At 32.7% G+C, this 24,192-nt stretch overlaps 1 protein-coding gene and 1 long non-coding RNA gene across 5 annotated transcripts in view; one reads left to right on the forward strand and one right to left on the reverse strand.

Annotated features, from left to right (window-relative positions):
• Positions 1-46: 46 nt before the first annotated feature.
• Positions 47-22,643, reverse strand: LOC108738678 (transcription factor cwo). 4 transcript variants are annotated; one of them, XM_018472205.2, is made up of 7 exons: positions 21,787-21,875; positions 13,780-13,907; positions 5,172-5,249; positions 4,763-4,844; positions 3,349-3,551; positions 1,646-2,158; positions 47-734 (listed from the first exon to the last, which is right to left on the reverse strand). In XM_018472205.2, the coding sequence occupies exons 2-7, from the start codon at positions 13,818-13,820 to the stop codon at positions 317-319; spliced, it is 1,335 nt and encodes a 444-aa protein (XP_018327707.1). In that variant the 5' UTR covers positions 13,821-13,907; positions 21,787-21,875; the 3' UTR covers positions 47-316. The 4 variants fall into 4 exon arrangements, with proteins under 4 accessions (XP_018327707.1, XP_018327706.1, XP_018327710.1 ...); XM_018472204.2 differs by lacking the exon at positions 13,780-13,907 and having other exon boundaries at positions 21,787-22,643; XM_018472208.2 differs by lacking the exon at positions 5,172-5,249.
• The window catches only part of LOC108738681, a 51,599-nt gene continuing 41,330 nt past the window's right edge, over positions 13,924-24,192 (forward strand). The window contains exon 1 of the long non-coding RNA XR_001938017.2: positions 13,924-14,489. This is a non-coding gene — a long non-coding RNA (uncharacterized LOC108738681). The remainder of the gene's footprint in view (positions 14,490-24,192) is intronic.

Genomic DNA, 24,192 nt, shown 5'->3' on the forward strand with positions numbered 1-24,192 from the left:
CAAAGTATTCACGAAAAAAAAAAAACAATGAAAAAGCTATGAAATTTCAATTTAAACAAATATTAATCGTGTTTTTAATTAAAAACCACTCTCGAAACGACTACAGAAATATTTTTGTAAAATCTAGACACAACTGTGAAGATGTTTTTTAACTCATATATTTGTTTTTAAATATTAAAAAGGAATTGGTCGAAGTATATTTCCATTGTCAAACCTTACATCCAACTTGTACGGCAACGGGCCCAATTATATGTTCAGTGCATTCAGGACAGACCTAAATTGGTATTTTCACGTACCTACGAAATATTTTAGCAAATCAGTGCCAACCATTGTGTAGGAACTCAGATTTGTACTTGAGCATTCCGTTCGGTTGAAAGTTTACATTTATAGTCACAGGATGCAGGACTATATTACTTAAATTCGCGAAACCATCTAGTAGATTGTAATTTTGTAGAAACGGTAACAATGTCAAATAATCAACAGTAATTGGTACATAAAACGATCCTTTTGCATTCAATACGAACACGGGAACGTTAAAATTGTTTTTCAAATCCGCGTTTCCTCTCCCGTTGTAGTGATGTATAGGACTCTCCGTTACACTCAGGGGATGGTACGGGCTGAGGTGCCGTTCGTTTCGGGGTTGATAGGAGGCGCTCGAATTATTTTCTGATTTGAGGTTAGCGGATGAGATTCGAGCACTTACTTCGCTTGAGGGTGGGGAGCTGCGACTTAAACTGTAATATAAAAAATACTTTTTTATAGCCACTTTTAAAGATTAAGATAGATCATTACAATCTCACATCTAATGCGTAAGCAATTCAAATTGGATTAGTTCCATTCATGAAATTTAACATAAACATGTATTGGAATTGGGAAGTGTTAGTAATATTATTCCTTTAAATTTCACTTAATAAATTTCATAATATAGATATTGGTCTTTACTTTTATAAATAAATTAGCGATAATAAAATTAGTTTATTAACCTCTTTTTTACAATAAAAAGAGCGCAATCGATTTGTTACCGTAGAAAGGTACTTTATGGTCTATTAAACCTTACTATTAAACTGTTGAGATAAATTTTATGGTCTGTAAAATCCATTACAAGAATTAAATGCCATTAGTAGTTTCTTGTGATCTTTGTTTTCTGAACTTTTGTTTATGACTCGCTTCAAAAGCATTTTTAAATAATGTTCAGGGTTGCTTTGAAAAGCATCAGTTTCAAGTGGTAGGAGCGGCCAAGGGTTTCTCAATAGTGATTGAACGACTGGTACACTTGTTAGCTGTTATAATGCAATGTTTACTTGTACAGTTACAAAATTAGCAAAAGTTTTTTGATGTATAAAAGGGCTTTTTCAAAGAAGGGATTTCTGCAAATATATTCCAAATCGAACTATTGTACATAATGAAAATCCGTCACAACCAGAAAAAAATGACTAATAAAGGCTATAAATTAGGGTTGTCGGAAAATTGAAATATAAATAGATACATTAAAAAAATTAGGTTTACTCAATGATCAAACAACATATAGCAATTCCCCCTTGTCTTAAATGTTTATCACCACTCTTCGAAATGTTTACAGGGGTAATTTATCTTTGTTCAAAATTTTCCAAATTTTTCTTCAGCTATATTTAAAATGTTTTCTTACCTTTGACTTTCAAGAGAAGCCAGAGAACTCCTCCTCATGTCGTCACTGTCCCGCCTTTGTCGCTTAAACGTCACCCCATTGAACTCCTGATTAAATCTCTGTTTAATATCTGTTTTGTACTTGTAAGAGACAGCTCCGTTGCTGTTTTCAGAATGTTTGTCATACACTTCCGGTTCTGACAGGTGTCCGTTTCGCACATTTGATGTGTCCATTTCGGTCGTGTTCACATTATGATGACCGTTACATTTCGTTTGAGGAGGTGATTCGTCTGAAGACGTTTTATTAGAATCACTCGTAGGAGGTGGTTCTTCTCGTCCAGATATATCAGAACGTGGAATTCCCAGGTCTGGCGGTGTCCTGACTTTTATGGGAGAGGGTGGGACGCGTGATAACGTGTCACAGTGTTTTTGGAGATGACTTAGGAGACGAACGCAAATCCCTTCGCGGGGAAAATGGCCTTCGACTTCCACAAGAAATCTCATTGCTTCTGACATGCACTCTTGATAGCCTAAGCTGTAAATAAGAAATTAGAGCAATGAATTCTCATATTCTCACTTATTTTAAACGGGTGATTGGTGGTCGAATCGCTTAAAAACACTAAGAAGTGAATTATCTTATGTAAATTCATAATTACAAAAAACTAAAATGTATTATTTATATAGTAATGATATATACAGTGAATTTTTCATAAAGGAAATATTATTAATTAAGAAAAATTCAATTTGAGAATTCGAGAAATTGGTAAAAGGCTGAGAAGTGAGGATGTCGACCAAAAAAACAAATGCATTGTGAAAATGCCAAAAAACCGTTCACACCTTGATCGTTATAAAATAATATAAAACATGTTAATACGTGAAAGATATCAACTGCAACTTTCAATAAGCAGTAGCTAGAGAAATGGATATATGGAAGGTCGCTTGTTGTACATACATTTGAATATTTTAAGATAAATAGTGTAAAAGTACAAGTGCATTAACGTTAATTTAAAATAAGTAAGAAATACCGTTATAAAACTGACGCAAACAAACAAATACAAAGACAGGAAACAGCGGTAGAAAATTAATAACTACCATAACTACAAATAAAATATCCAATTCCCAGAAATTGATTGAATAAGGCAAATAAACTATTCACATGAGCAAAATTAAAGCGTCTATTTACGTATGCATTCCTGTTTCAGAAATATTTGATTGTAATATAATGGTCTTTTATAAAATTGAAGAACCATTATCAGCGACAGGGTTTTATTTTACCATTATCTCAAAAACCTTAGAAAGAATTTGGATAGGCAGTAAGAACGGAAAATCAAAATAACGTTGTGCGGAAGAAACATGTATTTTCGCAAATATTACATGTAAAAGATCATTGATCTCCCATTCTTTTCGATGATACGCAGAAAACTGAATAAAAATTTCGGGCACTGTTAGGTACTACCCATGTTCTCTCTAAAAACCTTCAATAAATATTTTTGAAAAATAACTATGAAGTTGAGATATTTTATGTGGATTTGGTAAAATTATTTTGTACTTTGCCAAATTTCATTTCTAATTGACGAAAAGAAAATTTGTTAATTTATAATATGATTATTTTGATTCGAGAACTTTCTTTGAAAAATACTTTTATTGTGATTTTAGATAATTAAGTACTATGGATACGTAAAAGTACCCACATGATTGTTTATTAAAAGTAAATGAATGTCTCACCGGTAGTGTTCAGATGGGGTCGTATGAAGTTGTTGTAGGTATTTCATATGTTTGATGGCCATTTCTATGATTTCGGTCTTCTCTATCCTACCGCGACCTTTTTTCAAATATTCGGCTGGAATTAGACGAGAAAGATCAGCCAAGCAGTTGTTCATACGGTCCCTACGTCTTTTTTCTATTATTCTGTGTGACAATGGATCTTGCTATATATAAGCAAAAAGAAAAAAATGAAGTTATTTCTGTGATTCTGTAATTTACACGAAACATTTTCTTTTTCTTAATTTTCAGTTTGCGGAGTTTTATTGGTAATAAACAATCAAACAATTTTATGGTAACAGATAACATGTTCGGATGATAGTGTGGGGGAGAGGGGAAGAATTACGTTCCTAAACAGGCGAATAACGTATTAGGAATAGAGGGTAGATAGGGGAATGAATCAAACATTTACAGAAATCTAGAGTCCGGTATACCTAACTAAATTACCGTAGGGAGTAAATATGAGTTGGAATAAAACCGGTGAAAGGCAAGGGTAAATTGAACAAAAATTATAGCAAAAGCACTTGCAATATCTTGATTGGTTCTCAATATTTCGGAAAAAGTTTTGGATAAAAGTTTATGCTTTCGAATGGCAAATCAATTATCCTAGGCGGTAATCTGCTAGGTCATTTGAAGATCAATCCATTTTTTTTTCAATGAAAATACACATGTTTAGCCTCGGCAAAAAAAATTGATAACTGAAAGTACCCTTGAAATTGGTTTGCACTTAATTTTCTACATTTCAGGTACTTTTTTGCGATAGTTTTTGTCTACTTCACCCCTGTTTAGCACCTGTTTTGTTAACCGACTTCAAAAAAGGAGGGCGTTCTCAATTCGACTGTATATTTTTTTCTGTATGTTTATGTGTACAAACATGTACAAACTTAAACTAAAAAGTAAAAAATAATATATTAATTACTTCAAAGCAAAGTGCATTACAAAACAATCGACAAAATCATTGATACTTACATACATTTACAATTCATAATCAATTATTTTTGAAGTCGGTTTTTTTTCTAAAAATTAACTTAATTGCAACTCAAGTATCCGACCTTCGCGAATTCAATTAAGTAAACTGAATTCTAACGTAATGTAGAAAAAAAAATTGGACACTGCCACTCTAAATATCTACCCCTTGTTCATAGTGAGTTGCACTTGCTTAAAAATGTAACCCCCACCCCCTTATTATCCAAACATGTTACCGAATAATTCATCTATATTCAGAATTTTGTGGAAATATCGTGCCCAGCTCTCCGACTAATTATAAAACTTCGGTAATTATTTAGGTTTCATTGAAATACATATATTTACTGAGGTGTATTTGAAAATAATATTAATATAAAAATAAAAACTTCGTTATTTTTAATGTTAAACTAACCCTTGACGCTTTATTTTTTTTGTAAGGTCCACCATATTCAGAATCATCTTCACTGCATACCGCAGTGGAAAAATTAAGGTTCCTGTAACAACAAAAAAATTTATGAATTCATAATATAAAAATCCAATTATTTAGAATCATAATACAAACAAAAAAAAGTTAAAATAAGATGCTCTTTAATTTTATGTTAAGTAACTGCATTTCCCTCCCAGTTTTTTAAACACCTATTCTGAACAACAAAGAATATTAAGAAAACAATGTCTTTCAGACTAATCTATTTTGCTCAAAAATTACACTACGAGCTTTATGAAAGCTCTTGTAGGTATTATTTTTAAATTTAGAAAACAAATTAACTCATCTATAGATACTTATCCTACGGCAGCAATCTAGATTATGTAAATAATCATACCCGTTGTAACATGAATATACATTTGCCGGCCCCTCGTCTTTTAATTGTAAATGATGATGATCTTCTTTAGAATTTGCACTGTAACAAAACAGTAAATAAACAAATCGTTTACAAAAAAAGCATGTAAAGAGAAGGCAAAAGTATAGCCTAATCACGGTTAAAATAATTATAATAAAATACATAAAATATTATTTCGTCTCTATAGTTAAGATTTCAAATGATAAGTTTTTCCCTTGCAAGAACTCTCCTTAGTTTTAATACTTTAATACAAAAAGTTCGTGAAAATACAATAAAGTTATACAGTACGAAGAAGAGCAAAAAAAATACAACGTAGCAACGACAACTCACTTCGTGAGTGTTGCCTTCTCCTACCATAACCTTATATTTTTAACCATATCGGTCAAACAGACACTTGGACATCTTGCATACTATCCAGCTAGTTCACGAACTAGTTAGTTAAGCATATTAACCGAATCAAGTCAAAATCAGTAGGTATTACGATACTGTTACTGATAAACATTGTCTTATTTTTTATAGCAAAATACATGTCAATTTGTCAGTTATTCTGAATAGAGATTGAAGTTTAAGATAATTTATTATTTCTCGTCTATCTAAATTCCATACTTTAGATTTCTTCAGTTTTAAAAGCATTTTATAATAAGGATAATAACTTTAAATAGAAAGCTGTTAAATAAACAAGCGGTCTTGGCAGGTGTTACAATTCGCAAGTACAAAGGTCCCTGACTAGTAATAAATAATGTCTAGAAAAGTTTTACGGTATAAAATTGAACTCTGTTCCGAAGTAGGAAGTATAGCAAATTGGCAACGCGCCAGACACGTGTCATTTTACTTTCTTAGCGTATTTTATGGTTTTTGGAATTTTATTTCCACGGAATTGATTATCGTTCATCCGTGCTGAAGTACAAGAAATAAAAATCATTTAGCGAAAATAGAATGGCACTACAGCAACCACAGCGTGCTGTATTTTGTTTGAATATCGAAACTATTAATAAATAAAAAAGAATTATACGATGAAAAAATGCCGTTTCTAAAGTTTACGGCAGCGTGTTCGTTTATAAACAGACGGACAGGGGGAAATGACCTAGCCCTAGGGGTAAAAGACAGAGATGAAGTAGATAAAAATTATTGCAAAAAAAAAAACATGAAATCTTTTCAGTTGTTGTCATTATTTCGGAAAAAGTTCTAAGTAAATGTATGGCTTCGAGAGGGCAAATCAATTGGTAACTTTGAATGTTACTTTGACTTGAACATCAACTTGTAGTGATGTGCAAAATTTGTCTTGATCTTGCCGTCTTGGTCTTGGTCTTGCATTACGAATATGAGACCAGAACCGAGACTATATCAGTAAGACTTGCTTTACTCATCACTATCAATTTCCTACAGCTTTCATCTGGTTCTTCTAAACCAGAATCTCCAAGTTCCAGTAACTTTAATAACCTTTACATAACCTCATGGATAAAGGTCCACTCCTTCAGTAGATATTACATTTTTGACCTTATGGACAGATGTCCACCCCTTCTATGCATATAACATTCTCTTTAAGTGCGTATCCTTTATTATTTAACCTTCAAGTATTCTAGCATTAAATCTGCGTAATTAAACGACTAATAAGAGTTCAAAAACTATAATCGAGAGTTTTTAGTCTTGTCTTGAAAAGTATACCAAAGAGTAGAATAAGATTATCAAAAGATATTATATATTTTGATTGAAATAGGTTTCGTTAATCCTACTAAAGATACGAAAATATTCAATTAATGTTTGCGAATTTCGAACTCTATACTTTAGGTACGTCTCAGAAAGTAGCAGATTAAAAATCTAAACAATGTTTCATCCGAAATTGGATGGAAATATTTAAACATTTCCGCATTTTACCTAACAATCATAATTATACAAACTTTTGTATTTTAACAGAATGTATTTTCGGCCTGCTTGGAATAAATACACCAGTAGAACGAGTATTGTCTGTAATGGACAAAATGTGAAAATTGGAAAATTTCAAGTATTTCATAAAGGTCATACCAAATTTGGTATAGGTCTAGATGATGGGGGGGATCGAAAGAGGAGGTCTCCCCCACCACTGTACCATAAAAAGTTCGTGGCAGTCTCACCCCCAGAAAAAGTTGTAGGGGTTCAAAGTTAATAAATATACCAATTTTTATACATTTCTAGGCATGTAAATATTTATATAGTCATTCTTAAACAATATTCAAAGGTAAAACTAATGAAAAATACATAAAAATATTGAGAAAGTTATATAAAACATTATTTAAATATCTTTATCAATAGGTTAGGTTAGGTTATCGGGTTTTGTTCAAGTGACCACCCTCTTTCGATCCCCCACCTCCACCTGCTTGAAAATATTTTTTTTTATTGAATTTTATTTAAGTTATAGTGTATGAAAATTGTCAAAATAATCAACTTTCAACCCTCATAACTTTTTATGGGGGTGAGACCGCCTCTAATTTTTCATGAGGTTTTACTCAGGTGACACCCCCTTTCGATCCCCCCTACCCTCTTTCGATCCCCCCCACCCCACCCCCAGGAGAGAGACCACCCCATCATCTAGACATTTACCAATACACCAATAGAATGAGTATTGTCTCTGATGGACAAATTCTAAAAATCGGAAAACTTCAAGTATCTCATAAAGGTCATACCAAAGTTTATTAACCATACTTGAGATGTGAGATCTTGATTAATTTTGAATTAGTCCTCTTAACCAACGGCCTACATAAATTCATGCCATGCGTTTTTTTCTCGTGTTGCGCCACTATTGTTATACATTGTAATTCCGGTGCTTTCAATGTTATTTTTTGCTGTCGCATATGGCACATAAACGTGCATTTATGAAAGTAGTAGAAACGTTTGTCTTTTATCGTTTCAAAAATCGACATTACACTCGTCAACGAAAGGCAATTGATCGGCCTTCAAGCCACGCGATTTATATTTACACTCATCACGTTTTCAGACACACTTTGCGTACCCATACTAAACGTGTTGTATTGTAGGTACATCCATATCGCCGAAGGTAAAGTAAATTTGCTTTGCCTATATTCAGATCTGTTCGTGTAAATTTTACATTTTTATCCTTGTACTAAAGAATGAAACGAAAACAGCACTCTCGTTAGGTATTTATTCATATAGTCGCTCTTGAAAAAGAACGAGAGCTTTATTATTAACACGTAAAGTAATCTCCCAACGTGCATGTAAGGTGCGAATGAAAAGTTGAAGGGATTCCAAACTATGTATTCGATAGTCATTTCCGGTTATATCAGAGCTAAACACAAACTTCATTTTAGGTGGGTCCACTACATGTGTAGTCTCAATGGGTTAACGAAGCAATAGGAACTTATAAAAATTCTGGCATTCAGTCAAGAGAAAAGATATCCCTACACTTCTTTTGTTAAAACTATCGATTAGTATGCCAACCTCCGATTTCGTCGTGAAGTTAATTTTAAGGGAAAGTAACAATAATATTGTAAATACGTGTAATTTTTACGTTTTAACGATTTTATTGATTCCTCCACCATGACCGCTAAGCTAAGCTTAATTTATTAATTAATTAACAAACAACAGAGCGTTGAAGGTAACCATTTTATAAATGAACTTAAACAACAGACGTTTTTACAATAAAGAACAAAAAAACCCTTTCACATACTTTTTATTTTTTTTTTTTTCGAAGACGAAAAACTTCAAAACCTGAAAATGGAAGGGTAATATTAGGATCCGTCAAATGGGAGGAGCCTAAAAACATGGCGCCGATTAGGGAAAATTTATCGTAGTTCATATAGTGTACCGTGCAATTTCCAAGTTTTTAAATTACAACAAAATGATAAGTATTGACACAATGTGTGATTGGGCTGACACAAAACCTCGGAAAGGAAATTTCGTTAAAGGTGAGCGTGTTTTTAATGCCAATCACATTATAAAATTCGGAAATAGCAAATCCGGAAGCTAGCCTTCAAATTCCGTCAAGTTTACTGCCTACTTTTTACAAACTTCGGATTTAAAAAGTGATTCACGTTATACAATTGGTGAAGTGATTCTGGGTGATTTAAGCAATATCATATCAATGACTTGCACGTGCAAAGCCGATTTAAGAGAACGTTGCAAACACATTATTGCAACTTTGTTGTATGGCAGCAGGTAGGTTCATAACCTCAAAATACTTATATAGTATCATTAGAATTGTGTTAAATCAATTACACAGGAATAAATAATTTCTCACTTTATAATTGTAGTACGATTCTAGTTTTAAATATTAAGGTTATGGCTGATGGTAATTACTTGCTGAAATATAATCATGTGCATTAAAATGACGTGGACAAATTTTTATTCCGGAATTCACTTCTTTGATACCTACTGCTTTTATCCAAGCTTCTATTAGTTTACTTTTTTCTCTAATTTTCAGAATATATTTTTTACATATATAAAACGATTAGTTTTTATTGGAAAGTAGTTAATGTAGGTGAAGAGTGAAGATCTATGTCTGAAGTGCTATTGCAGCTTTTCACTGAACATATTAACTTTTTATTTGATTTAACTTTAGAAGAAAACTTCGTCGACTCCATCATCAAAAAAATTTTTACTTTTTTAACGTGTTTTATTATTTTAATAAACAATTTTACAATTTGCGTGCACAGTTCCTATGTAAATTTTTCCCTCATTCGAGTTATAAATATTGCCACCAGATGGTGTATGCCCATTTGACGGATCCCAATACGTACGCAAATAATTTTTTTGCTATTAGGTGAAACAAATGCTCCAATCGGGGGCAATATTTAAAACAAAAATCTAAATATCCTTGATTTTTTTCTTCGAGAATATTGGAGATTTTCTTCAATACACAGCAAAAGAAATTTGGAACACATTAGTTAGTTAATATTTACATGTGTACTGGATAGTTTATAAAATAGGACGTAAAGTAACTTGTGTGCCTAGATTGTAGGCTTTAGAATGTGATTTAGTCATCAGCGGGCGGTTTTCCATTTTGGGCTGGGCAAGGAGCTCATCAAGCCCCAAGTACATTTTAAACTCGACTTCGAATTACAAAGCACTTCAATAAAGCAATTCGTTTACGAAACACCGCAACTTATCTACGAACCAGCTTAAAAAAAAGGTGCTTCACATTTTGAAGCACAAGCACTGTAGCTTTGTCCAGAAAGTCAGTTATTAATATTGTGGCAAATACGTTTTTCATAAATAAATAAAATGACATTTAGCATCTGCAAATGTTTTTGATTTTACAATTTGTACATATTGTAACAAGAAATTAGTATTAATTAATATTAAGTTTTGCCCCAGATTAGGGGACCCCAACACATGGCCCAACCCCTCAAAATTCCATTACTTAATACGTACATTTCAAAAATTCTATGTTTCAATTCAATCAAAGGTTATTCAATTTTCAATAATAATTCAATTTTAAATAAATTCTCAAATACTGCTAGACGTCATCATGGTTAGACGAGTGGAGCGTTTTCATTCTCCGTGTTACTTACATGTGTATAAAATCATGAAAGTGCTTTTTCGTATGTGCGACAATAGGCCGATAAAGAATAGTTTCCAAATATGCAGGACCAAGCAGCAGGAAGAGTTCGCCCAAGCAATGTCTAACTCAAAAACTTTCCAATAAACGCTTGCTATCTATTTTCATTAATCCAACACTCTGCAGTTAATTAAGGTCCCACTCTTATTATGATTGGTTAGTTTTTATTAAATATTTTTTAGAATTTTTTTAAAACAACATTTATGTATACGATATCTCTTATTATCTCTAATATTGAATATAGACCTATTGCCAAATAGTAACTTTACCTATTATTGTATGTATTTTTATTCCTGTTGGTATATTTCCACAATAATTTCGCAACACCTGTTTTGTTTTCCTATTTACAAACCGTAAAGTTACAACAATTTGGAACAAACATAATATGCCAACGTCTTGTAAAAAAATATGTGCGTCAATAAATTTTTTTATATAGTTAATAATCGTTTGTTTACTTATCAAGAGCCGGTCATGTTCGTATGTTTTGCATGAATACTCCATTGCCAAGGTGTGAAATTATTTTTAGAATTAAAATAATGTTGAGGTCAGTTAGCATTTAAAAGGCGATTCGATCGTTACCAAAGGTCATTCATGTATTCAAGTTTGTAGTAAAGGCAATCAAACCACTACATATAGTATGTGTGATAATATACATATGTATTTATTTATTACAAAATAATTCAACGTTTCTGTCCATCGTATTTACCTCAATTCTTAAATAATTAAACACGTACATTATCATCATCGTACGGTCGTCAGTCCTAAGACCGATTGGACACGCACCTCCACTCTTTTCTATATCCTGAGCTAATCGTCGCATTTCTCTAAAATTAGAACAACAGCGGAATATCGATTTTTAAGACATTTAACATTACTTTCCATTAAAGAAAGTTGGGTACTGGATATACAGAGGAATCCCAAAATACATAGTACGATCGGGGTGTCCTGAGAACCGTATATTATAGCACGTTACACTACCAAGGATCTAACCTGCGAAAATCAGCGCGTTGCCAGGTAGATTTCCTTTTAATTTCTTTTTTTTTACCGAAATTTATCGTAAAAAAGGAAGACCTTTTTAAGGGTTCAGTATCTCAAAAGGAACATCTACAGGATACCTTCGTTGTCCGACTATCTGTCAAGACCCTTTTTCTTAGGAACGCGTAGAGGTTAATATTAAATACGCGGGGCTGCAATCTCATGGAGCTGTAAAAAAAATCTATGTCAACGCAATCAAAAATTTTATTTTTTTTTTATGCCGCATATTCTCAGGGGTATCAAAACCTATAGGGCACTTCCCGTTGACCACGAATCATGAAATTTGGCAAAGACCAATGTCTTATAGCAGAAGTAACGGGAAAAATCCGTAAATTTAGAGTTGCATCACAAAAAAATAATTTTTAATTGTACGTTTCGGGGACTTATTTGGAGCGGAAATTTAAAACATACCCGGAAAAAACGGGAAAAAATCTTCAAGATTCGATTCCCGTGACGGATCAAGTATTTACATACCTACAAGTTACCTCGGTGCGGCAGTCAGATTCACACTTAGCCGATTTTATTTCTTTACTTATTCCCAAGTATTTAAAGAAATTTTCAAAGTGCATGTAACCTTTAAACATTTAAACAGCTATAATTTAATTGGCACAAACATTAACTTATATTTTCTTAGGTTTCTGTAATTACCAATTTTTTCATGTATCAAAATGTATAACTTAAGTCACATTCGAGTTCCAAATTTGTACAAACCTACATTAACATTTGTATTATGTTGCAACAGCGTTAATCTTTCGAAGGGGTTATTTTCTTATTTTACTTGTTTTAAATCAAGTATACACAAAAATTTAGAGTTTAAGCGTTAGTGGAGATGACAACTAATACCAACTCTAGGCTATTATTAAAGTATCTGTATCTTCTGCCGCTTATTTCATATTTGTTGGTTTATACTCATCATTTTTTATTAGTTTTTTAATCCCATTAAAATTATAAATAAATTTACATATGTATGTGTTAACCAAGCTACATATATTATGTACTTTGGCCCTAACAAATAAAATGTCGTAGTTGACTAAAAGTCGAGTTGTACCGTTCCCCATCAAACCTCCTAATCCCTAGATAATTATGTATTAATTAGCAATATTTTTTGTTATTTCGCTTGTAAATGTTGAATTTATTTGAAACGATTCTACTTACCTTGACTTACGTTGAAAACAAAATTGAGTTGTAAATTCGATTACTTGTGAAGAAGAAAACTTTGCGTCGTCATCGCAAAAAAAAGAAAAACAAAATAACATTTAAAACAAAGATAATTCAAAAATTTACATAAATATGGGTTCAACGACAAAATGGGACGTCACGTTCGGAAGAAATCGATGAAGTCATTAAATCTGTTTTGTATACGAAAGTGGAGATTGAACGGTTTACAAAATAACTGTTTTATGGTACAACGGCTTGATATCTAAGAACGCTCTGTATGACCGTGAAGCGCGCGCAATTTCCGTTTCTTGCTAAAATTCCACTCTAAACGCGCCGTTATTATAACCATGTCTCTTTAAATTTTTCGGATATATTTTATTATATTTTCATAATGATTTACCCACTACTTATTATAATATAAATTTTCACGCCAAATATTTTCTTTATGAAAATGTTTTCAGAAGATGATAATACTCGATTTGAAAAAAATATACTTGTAAGCTTGAATGTTTCTAAAAATAATTACAATAACAGTTACACAATATTATCAACTAATACCTTAAAAATCCTCGAGGAAATTATTTTTTTTCGTACCTATCTATTTCATTATCTGATTATAACTGACCTTCAGACATGAAAGTGGGCTCGTAGTGATAATAAATTTTATTTTAAACTTATTTACCACAAACATAGATCATATATTGCAAAATGTAACTTCAAAAATTTTTATCAAAAATTATCACAAACTGTTTTGAAGAAGTAAAATGTTTTTCTTTTAATGATAAAACAATAACAGCTTTTATATTTATTAATTTATTTTACTCTAATGTTTGTGATGGTACATACCTGGAATTTCTATAGGACTTATGACGGCATTTCCCCAGCATTCCTCAAATGACAATATACCAGGAATTCTTCGGAATTGCCCCCATTACCCAGGAATTTCCAGAAAGTCCCTCACCTCCCATGTAACCCTTAAAGAATTTTGCAAATGTCAGCCTTAAGGAAACCCGATTCATTTGTTCATTGGTTTTTCTTATGGGTGTGCGAATAGTGTCAAACTTGAAAACTAATTATCGAATATCAGTTTCCGAAAATATCAAAATTTTTGGAAACCTTTTCTACCATTCAATTTTTTTTTTTGAAAAATTAAATTCTTCGTCATTGCTTTTTAAAACTTTTACTATATTGAAAAAGCATTTCATACAAGAAAACATTAAGATACTCACATTTCAAATTTATTCTAACATTCTAACATTTTATTATTCAATTCACAACCAGAAAATTTCAGATATTTGCGCACCCATAGTTATTAACTAATTTATCTCAATTCATAAATTGATCTTATTCTTCCTTATTGTGGGAATTTGTTTGTTTCATTGGAAAAAGTTACACAATGAACAAATTTTTTTCCGCGAATTTTGCTTTAATTGCTTCAACATTCTAATATTAACGATTTAAATTATTACAAAAAAGTAAATTACTTAAATCAATTTTTTCTTTTCTTTCAGAGATTTAAAATCCAGTCGTTTTTACATTGGACAACAGGAGATAAGGTAAAATAAATTACTCTTTTATTAATGTTCAAAATTTCTTGGAGAGTCCTTTTTCGAATTTCTCGCATTCGGCAATATTAATTTTTTAATAAATCAATTAAATCAATCGGTATCTGATCATATATTATAAAGTTGATCCAAACCGGATCTAAATCTAAATTTGGCCTATCTGTAAAATGAGAGCCTATTGCACCTAATAATCTGCTATTTTTTTTGTAGAAAACTCTGTATGAGTTTTGAAAAGCAAACTATGGTACTTCCCCGATTCGCGAAATATTTTAAATAAAATACAAAACAGTATTTAAATGCAAGATAAAAGTAGGTACTTTTTATTTTGTATTTGCATTTAAAATGAAAGTTTTTCAAATCTCTGGTTTTGATCAATATGACTCAAAAGCATGAACAATTCTTTGTTTAAATATTGATACAGTAAACGTATGAATTTTTAATTTAAGTATCAATTTAATTTTGTTGTTTAATATTACAAATACACGGATAGAATTTACTTTTGCTCAGGAATGTTGGAACATGTATATTATATAGCTCGGGGGCCTAGAGCCATTTCTACAGCTAATACAGCTGTGGTTATTTTTGCTTCATTCATATTACAATCATCAATAATGCAATCGATTTTTTTGGGGCACTTTTAACTTATCCACCACGCTGATGAGCTATATCACTTTCAGAATCAGGCAACAATAACAAGCACGATAAGATTTATGTAAAACATAACTTATTATATTAAGGTGCTTATTATATATAACTTGTCATTCTTTCTAAAGCTGAAAAACAGTGTAATTTGCAATATATGTAAGATTAACTAACAAAAAATTGAGGAAAGTAATTAAAACGCCGTAAGTCGGTTATTATAATGTAGAGGTCTTCTATTTTACAACGCTGCTACAGAAAGGGGTTCGGCGGTCCACCAGATATGCATTTTGTGGGAATCCCCGAACATATCATACGGGAAAACATTCATAATGGTTCATTGTAACCGGGTACGTTATAGGCGAAAACTTTGTACATATTCGAAGTTTTCATCGTTCCTGTAGACACCGAAAAGTTTATAAATTATTTCTATATGTATAACGACCCTATTTTAATCTGATTGTAATACACAGAACTTTCCCTAACTTAAAAGCAAGTTCACCTCCTTCGAAAAGGTCATTTAGTCATTTACATAGACTTCGATAAATAAAATACTAAAACAACCAATCATACAACATATCCGGCAAGAAGAAAACCAAATACTCTGCATCGTTAACTGTTTTCATAGAAAACAAGGGTAGGAGGAAAAATTTAGCAGTTGTTACATCTTAGTGAAAATTAAACATTAATGAATTAATATAAAAATTGAAATTAAATAATTAGAATTCTCTTNCATAGAAAACAAGGGTAGGAGGAAAAATTTAGCAGTTGTTACATCTTAGTGAAAATTAAACATTAATGAATTAATATAAAAATTGAAATTAAATAATTAGAATTCTCTTAGAATCTTCACCACATTATTTATTTTACTCTACACTTATTTCGCCTTTTTATTCAGGGGATGAAAAAGGTATATTTGTAGGGGAGGGAGTGGAGAAGTAAAGGGGCTAGTGGTAGTGGTGAAAGATCGAATTGGTATATAAGCGGTGGGGAATAGAGGGAGTAAGGAGATGTGTAGGCGTAGGGGATGAAGGTGAAAATCCGAATATTGGAAAAGAGGCTGTGGCAATTACTAATCTTATCCGAACCTGAAGCTAAGCTAACCTAATAACCTAAACAGGTTAAGCCGCCTATACAACGTGGAAGGTACCATGAGGAAAGGGCAAATTATACACTTGTTTTCGAAAAGATTAATGTTACCAAGCATCATTAAAATTTAAAAACGTCATTGAAGTCTAATATTCTACACACTTCTGCAAACATTTTAAGTTGTATAAGCCTTTGAAGCTGTTCTAAAAAAGAGTAATAAAACAAATAATATCTTATTCAAAATTCGAAGAATTTTAATCCAATTTTTGTATTTTAATAGAAAATTAAATATTAGATGTTACCAATTTGTTTGTTGAGTCTAGACAAATAATAACTGCACAGGTTATCATCCTGCGACCTGTAAATAAAAATGTACGTAATCCTAAATTTGACTGTTATATAACAGGGTAATCACACGAATAAAATTTGTTTAAAAAATGAATGTATCGCATAATTACAAACATTAATAAAATTAAATGTTCATATGTGTTATGTATATGTATGCTTACATATATTTTCTATAGTTATATAATTCGTTCTCAAAAACTGCTCTAACAATTTTTACGAAACTACCTAGATAATTTCGCACCGTGTGCTAACTGTTCATGTAGTTGTCCATCGTGCCGAAAAGACACTAATGCTTAAACTTCTGACAAATATGTGATTTGCCACCGGAACCGAAGGCTATTTCGTTACGATTCTGCCAAAAATTGTAACATTCGTCTCTCAATACAAAGTTGAAACAATTGCATTTGCAGCAGGACGAAAACATACAATGGGCTGAAACAAAGCAATTTCGGACAGTGTGGCAGCAGTCATAAAGCTGTACGTCGTGCCGAACAGGCACTAATGATGAAACTTATGTGCCGAAAAATAGTATACGCACCCTAGGGTGAATGTGGACTACTTTTTACCGCGCGAACCGAAGGCTGTTTCGTCACGTTTTCGCCAAAAGTTAGAACATTTGTTCGGCAATACGAAGTCAAAACAATTGCATTTGCGGCGGAACGAAAACGCACAACGGGCAGAAACTAGAGAATTTCGCACCGTGTCAGCTGTTATGTAGCTGTCACTCGAACCGAAGAGACACTAGTATTAGATCGGCTCAATTTATGATAGACATGAAGTCCTAATTAACATTTTTCTATCGTTAGGTTAATATTTTTCATTCAATCAATAAATTCTCTATTTTGCTAATGCACGATAGCATTTATTTTATTGTTGAATATGTTGTCAGAGATCTATCATGTTTCGATCTTATAAATATTTCATGTGGAAATTATTAACTTTGGAAGGAGGATATTCTGACTACACTTGAGACTCTGGAACGCCTGGAATTCTCACGAATTTTTTTTTAGAAGCAGTAAACATCCTCGACTGACTTTCTTCATGAATGTAAATTTAATTTGATAAATGGTGCATGTACTACATATACTTGCAACCCACACAAACACCACGGACACAGGTTCGCCACAATTTCAGAACGATTCAGTTAGCGCTAATAGGGGATGTCTTCTTTAGTTTATTTCATGAAACATTTTTACTATTCTGCTTTTCACTGCGTAAACATTAAGCACATTTACTGGCATGAAGAAAATAAAATTACATACTACCCTCCTCTCACACATTGTTTTTACGCTGTAAATTCCAAAAGGTGACGTGTAATACGAGACCAATTTGACAAAAAGCGTTATCTGTAAAATTGGATCGATGCGTAAAAGCTTACTAAAACATTGTATTTTGTAACAAATCATATTTTTGACATGGATTATTTTCAGATACGAAAAAATAATTGCCTTTTTGGTTGAACATTTTGTTTGACAATGAGATCGAAAAAATATATTTTATCAATTTAAACATTCAGTTAGGTACTTGAGGAAAACAAGTCACTTTATTTCGTGAATTATTTATCATTAGTAAGGAATCTGCGCGTAACTTTATATTAATTCGAATAATTCCGCGATAATAAAAGAAGCCAGAAATACGCTTTTGACATTTTCTGCAATGCCAACATATCAAACAAAAAATAATTGAAAATAATTGTAATTATTAGTTTAAATAACTTGGTTTTATGAATAGTGTTTAGTTTTCATTTATTCAAAATTTGTTATTCCTACAGTAAGGGATTATGAATTTGATTAGATGTACATTAAAATAAATAAATCGATAGGTCGGTACTGTAAACATTACGTAAATTCCTAAAAAAAAAAGTATTTCAGGGAGTAACGGATAAATGACGTAAATTGACAAAATAAATTAAGAAGAACCGTTTTTAGAAATTTTATCTTTTTTTTTGTTAATCTTTCCCGTAAATATTATTGACCTAATTGGGATGGCGTTTTTATTAGAAATAGAAACGACTCAGCTGATACAAGATTTTCTTTTTTTTTTCATCACAATCGCGATAACACGAAATTCTAAATTACAATGACAGGCGAGTCTCTTTATATATATTTGATTATCGCAGTCTCTTACTCAAGGACGTAGATACAGATAATGTTTTTATATTATATTCGATACTACAATCTCCTACTCGGACATAATACAGGTGGCCCCAGAGCTTTTATATGTACATATATTTAAATTTATCAGTCTCCTACTTGGACATAGATACAGATGAGCCAGGGTTTTTATATACATATTTGATAATCACAGTCTCCTACTCAAACATGCAAACCCACCCTTATATTAGTAACTTGGCTCGAAATAACGTAAAGCATAAAACCATAAGCCTTCAACTTCATGTTATTTAAGACACTGCTTAATGCAAAAGTATGCGACGTTTTTACTTCATCATCGTAAGGTCGACAGTCTGGTTGTACACGTACCTCCACTCTTTCCTATCCTGAGCTAATCCTGTGTTGTCCTATTCATACTAAAACTTCTTCATTTCTACCTTCTCTATCCACGGTATCCTCATCATTCGCCTATAACACCACATTTCGATTGTTTCTAACCTTTTTTTTGCACCCACGGTCTTTGTTTCGCACCCGTACAGCGCCGTTCTCCAAACATACACTTTTAACCTTTTTCGAATTTCTAAATCGTTCGTGACCATAGAAGTGATTTCTTTTTATTGAAGGCGACTCGACTCTGTACTATCTTCTGCTTTATATCCCTACTACTCCTTCCGTCCTGACTTTTCAGACTTCCTAGATACCTCAAATAGGCCACTTCTTCTAATTTTTCGCCTCCTATCTTTATATTCGCTCTTTCCCTACTTTCCCTTCCCTTGCATACCAGTATTATTGTTTTACTTTTATTTATTTTCATACAGTAGTATTTTGTCAATACCGCTTCCATTTTATTTAAAGCTATCTCTAACTCCTCCTCCTGTATATATGGACACCCTAAAAAGGAGGATAACCAGCAAGGCTAACATTGTCTCTAGTCAACAAGAAGCCGGAGGCTAACAAAATTGAAACACTAGGCTTTAGGTGTGTTTATATGTATGTACCTATCTGTGCATATAAAAAGTCTTACTTTAAAAAAAGATTATTATCCACAGAAACAATAGTTATTTTTGCAACGGTATAATGCTATTGTCAATAGATAAACAAATAACATTGTTGTTGCCAACTCTTTCAAAGAAACGCTAACAATTTTTTACACTTCTATAATACTAATCGCAAGTATTAAATACGTAATTCACTTTTTTCGAACGGCAGACATAAAAGGCTAAATATCTATATTAGTATTACAAATGACTTAATTTTCGTTTTTATTACTATTGTTGTACCGAATATTTTATTTTATCCAAGTCATTCTGCCGTTAACAATTGCCTATCAACTGCGGCTCATTACAGGTATGCACTTTATGCATTATATCCGCTGTATATTAAATAAAAATGTTTACTAATTTCGATAACAATTACGATTGAAATTACCTATTATCCACTTATTAATTGATACCCAACAACGTAATAATTGCAAATACACATTTACGTTTAATAAAAGATACGAGACAAAAAATGGAAATGATTTTCGGTATCTAAGAAGTCAGATAACTCAATATGAACGGAGCAGTAGAGATATAAACCAGAGGATAACGCACGGTAGAGTCATGTTTAACAAAATCGCTTCTATACTGCCGAAAGGCTAATTTAGAAATTCGAAAAAGACTGTTAAAGGTAGGTACATGCTTGGAGCTTGGGTCTGTACAGGTGCGAAACTTTGACGGTGGGCGCGGCGAAAAAGAAAACGTTAGAAGCGTTCGAAATTCGGCGTTACAGGTGAATGATGGATATAAAACGTTAGTAACGAGAATGTCTTAGAAAGAGTCGGACAGTCGAGGAAATCAATAACAAATAAGCGAGATAGGTTGGTATGACCTTTTCAAACATGTAGGGCTAGAAGAAGCATATTAGAAACAGAAACGGGAGCTAAGAGAAGAGGTAGATCTAGAATAGATTACTGTTCACAAATAGTTAGGGATGTGGGATGCTCTAGGGCCTCTCATAAATCAATGCTAATGTTGGGTACGCGGTTATCCGGCAACCGACAAAATCACCATCCGGTGCATCTTTAATAAAAACGTTTCTCTTTTCGTAAACAGTGTTTTACAGTACAAATTTAAAAATAAGAAATTTTGCAGGTTTATCTTATACTTTCAATATTAATAAGAAGAGTGGTAACCAAACTGTAACTTATAAAATATCAATTCTAATATAAATGTTCTACTTTTTATTAAATTATGCTATTTTAACGCAGTTATCTGTAATTTTTTAATTGCGAGCAGTTTTCTTTCAATCAATTGGATCAATAGAAAGCGATAAAGGGTGATAATACAAGCCAATTATTTTGAAAATGCGTTATTTCTATCGCTTGTGCGCGTACTAATCTTAGGATTAATTTAATCATTATTTCCTGAACTTACTATATAGGTGCTACAACTAATTCTGTATTTCGCGATTCTATTTAAAAAGTTGTGATCTCCTCATAGGATAGGTTTTGTCCTGAATACCGATTTTTCATATTTAGTATAAAATTATAAATTATAATATAATAGGTACGCAAGTTTATTGATAGCTGAAATTGCAATGATTCATTCATGAAAACATTAAAAATATATCGATAAATGTAAATAATATTATTTAGCTTCTAATAGTTACAACAATGTTTTTAATTGAAACTGTTTTAGAAATAAATTTAATGTTTTCGGCTGTATGTTAAGAAGTAGTAATGAAGTAGTTTTCTCCAGTTTATTTCGAATGTAACAAAATACAAATTAACTATAATTGCTAATTGTTTACGAATGAGAACTTACTTTGTTTACGAAAATTTCCGCTGTTTCAAATATCTTCTAATTGGTAGTTCAATGCTATTTTTAATTAATGGAATTCTTTTTGTACCTATTTGTAGTAAGTACGGTAGGTATACACATAATAGCTTTTAATTGGCACTATTTTTTGTAATAGGGAACTCAATGATTTAATAACATAAAAATTTTATAAGTACTTGTTTACATTCGGCTACAGATTACATTCGAGGTGTCTCGTGATTATTACGCGATAAACTGTTTTTGAGACTGCGATTTCTTTTTAGTTGAGATAATCCTTACCTTTCAAATTTAATATGTTGGGCGGTCGCGTTATCCTCCCAATAATTATGAGACATATCCATCATTGCACTATTTTTATTAAATTGTCTTTTAAACACCACTAATACAGTTTAATTTAAACCTATTAAAGTATGGGACCTTTTAGGTCACGAAACCGAATCGTTTTATTATTTGGTAAAAGGAGAGAACAACCAGCAACAACGTAGCTCGTCTGAAAATAAATCCGCCAATGTACGTAATATGTATCTTATTACTGTAGCTGTGTGCATACATAAATTTTCAAACTGCGGATCTGACAACGATAAGTCGGAAGAAACTAGTGCCGTTCTCGATCGCCAACCACTTCTTATTAAGGTGGGGTGGTTGATTTTCCGGATACGCATATACGACAACACGTTCCGACAAAACTTCTTGAAATCCTCCTGCCTTGTTTGTCACCAATTCACTGATGATTAGCGCTCACACGCTAGGGTACACGTGAGGTGCTCGTTTAATTATCAAACGTACCCCAGTCGCCCGTCTCTTTCTACATCACGGTTACGTGACACCGCTCACACACCTGTACGTATTCGATTTTTTATTACTCGAGGTTAACGCACCTTACACATTGTGCGAAAATCAAGAGCATCGCGTTTCCGTTGCTCCGATTTTGCAAAGAAAATCGGATAAGTTGGCCGTGTTTTCGCGCAGACAAGAAACGGTCGCAATTCGCTACGTCCGTCTTTACTCGATTCTTCGCATCGGCACATGATCATCAAGTGGGCTATCACGTTCAGAGTAACGTGGAATACCACGTGACTTGAGGCACAGCGCGTTTACTAATAACCGACCGTTGTCGGCGACGCTAACGACGCCGCGCGCCGCCGCCGTTGACAGTGAAAAAGTGGGATATTTGAGTAAATGTGCGAATTGCCGAGCGAGCGGCCGTCTCTTGTTTCAATTTTTTTTTTGTTTGTTGTAATCATTATTAGAATTCATTGTTACGTCGGCTATACATAGTCCGAGCTGAAGGAAACGAAAACAACGGTCTATGAAAATGAGATGCGGCATATTACGTGCTCAATCGATCTCAATCCGTTTGCCTTTAATAGATATTCATAATGCAAATGTGTACAATACCCAATGGCCTATATTTGAACATACGATAGCAGACAAAACTACCGATTGATAACGTGCACTCACGTTGCTTAACCGTAGAAAAAGTGCACAACAATGTCACGGACGCATCAACAACTGTTTGTACGTAATAGGGAAATCAAAATCGTTTTTTGTAAAAAAAAACACGAGGATATTAGGATGTTTACGGTGTGCCTTTCATTAATTACCACTTACTCGACCCAGTGGGTATTTCCCTCGTGTTTAAGTGCGTGACCAATTGTTTTTTCAGAATTAGTTAAAAAAAATAGCCAAACTAAACTTCATTTATACATACGTATGTGTAGGCAATTGACTTATAGGTACAAAGTTCTGTATAAATTTTTAAATTATTGCTCATCAATCTAAATTTGACATGGTTTTTAACCGTTTCAAATTTCCAATTGTTTTAATAACCAACGAAAATTGTTTGATTTTATATACGTATTATCCCTATAAATAAAGAAGCCTCTCCTGTTTGACTCATACGATCAATGCACAACAAAAACTATTCAATCAATTTGACAGCTTTTACCGGTCAGTGATGTGTCCTTCGATAGGTATAAGACCATAAGGATTTATGTTGCAATCACCGGTATCAAGATCAAAAACTCGCAGCGAATCCCAATTTTTTTACGAAACCCTTTCTGACTCGCCGTTTTTTGGCGGAATCCTAGGTATCTCGATAAAAAAGTAAACTGATAACAGTTTTATGTCTAAAATAATTCGAAGTGGTCAGTATACTGTCGAAACTGCCAGACGCGGATCGCGATTTCGATCTTTTTGGATCTCATCAGCGCACCGCAGACAGCTCCGACAGAACACAGACCAACTTTTACCTGCTGTCTTAACAGTGCGTTTTAGAAAATACTTCCAAATGGCGCGGTAAACGCCATTTGTAGTGTGATGCTACATTTTAGGATTACGTATGCTCCAACAAGGTCCACTTGTGTCGATATCTACTTGCTAAAAACGAATCCCGGCGTATCCAACCTCAACGTGATAAGCACGTTAGCTTAATCGAATAAAATAATTCCAAGTGGTCAGTATTATGTCTAATTATAAGACCCCTACACACTAAGTACATGCTCAATTCAAAAACTTTATTGTACGTATGTATTTAAACTGCTCATTTTTAGTAATAATAGCATTAAAATTAGGTGTAGGTAATGTTCGCCAATTGAATTCGAATATCCAGAAAGGCATCTAGTTGCAAACTCTGAATTTGTTTTTATTGTAGACGTAAACTGAAAAGCTCGTCTGTAATCTGTA

The sequence above is a fragment of the Agrilus planipennis genome, unplaced genomic scaffold (assembly GCF_000699045.2).
Source record: "Agrilus planipennis isolate EAB-ADULT unplaced genomic scaffold, Apla_2.0 scaffold121, whole genome shotgun sequence".
Classification (NCBI taxonomy): Eukaryota; Metazoa; Arthropoda; class Insecta; order Coleoptera; family Buprestidae; genus Agrilus; species Agrilus planipennis.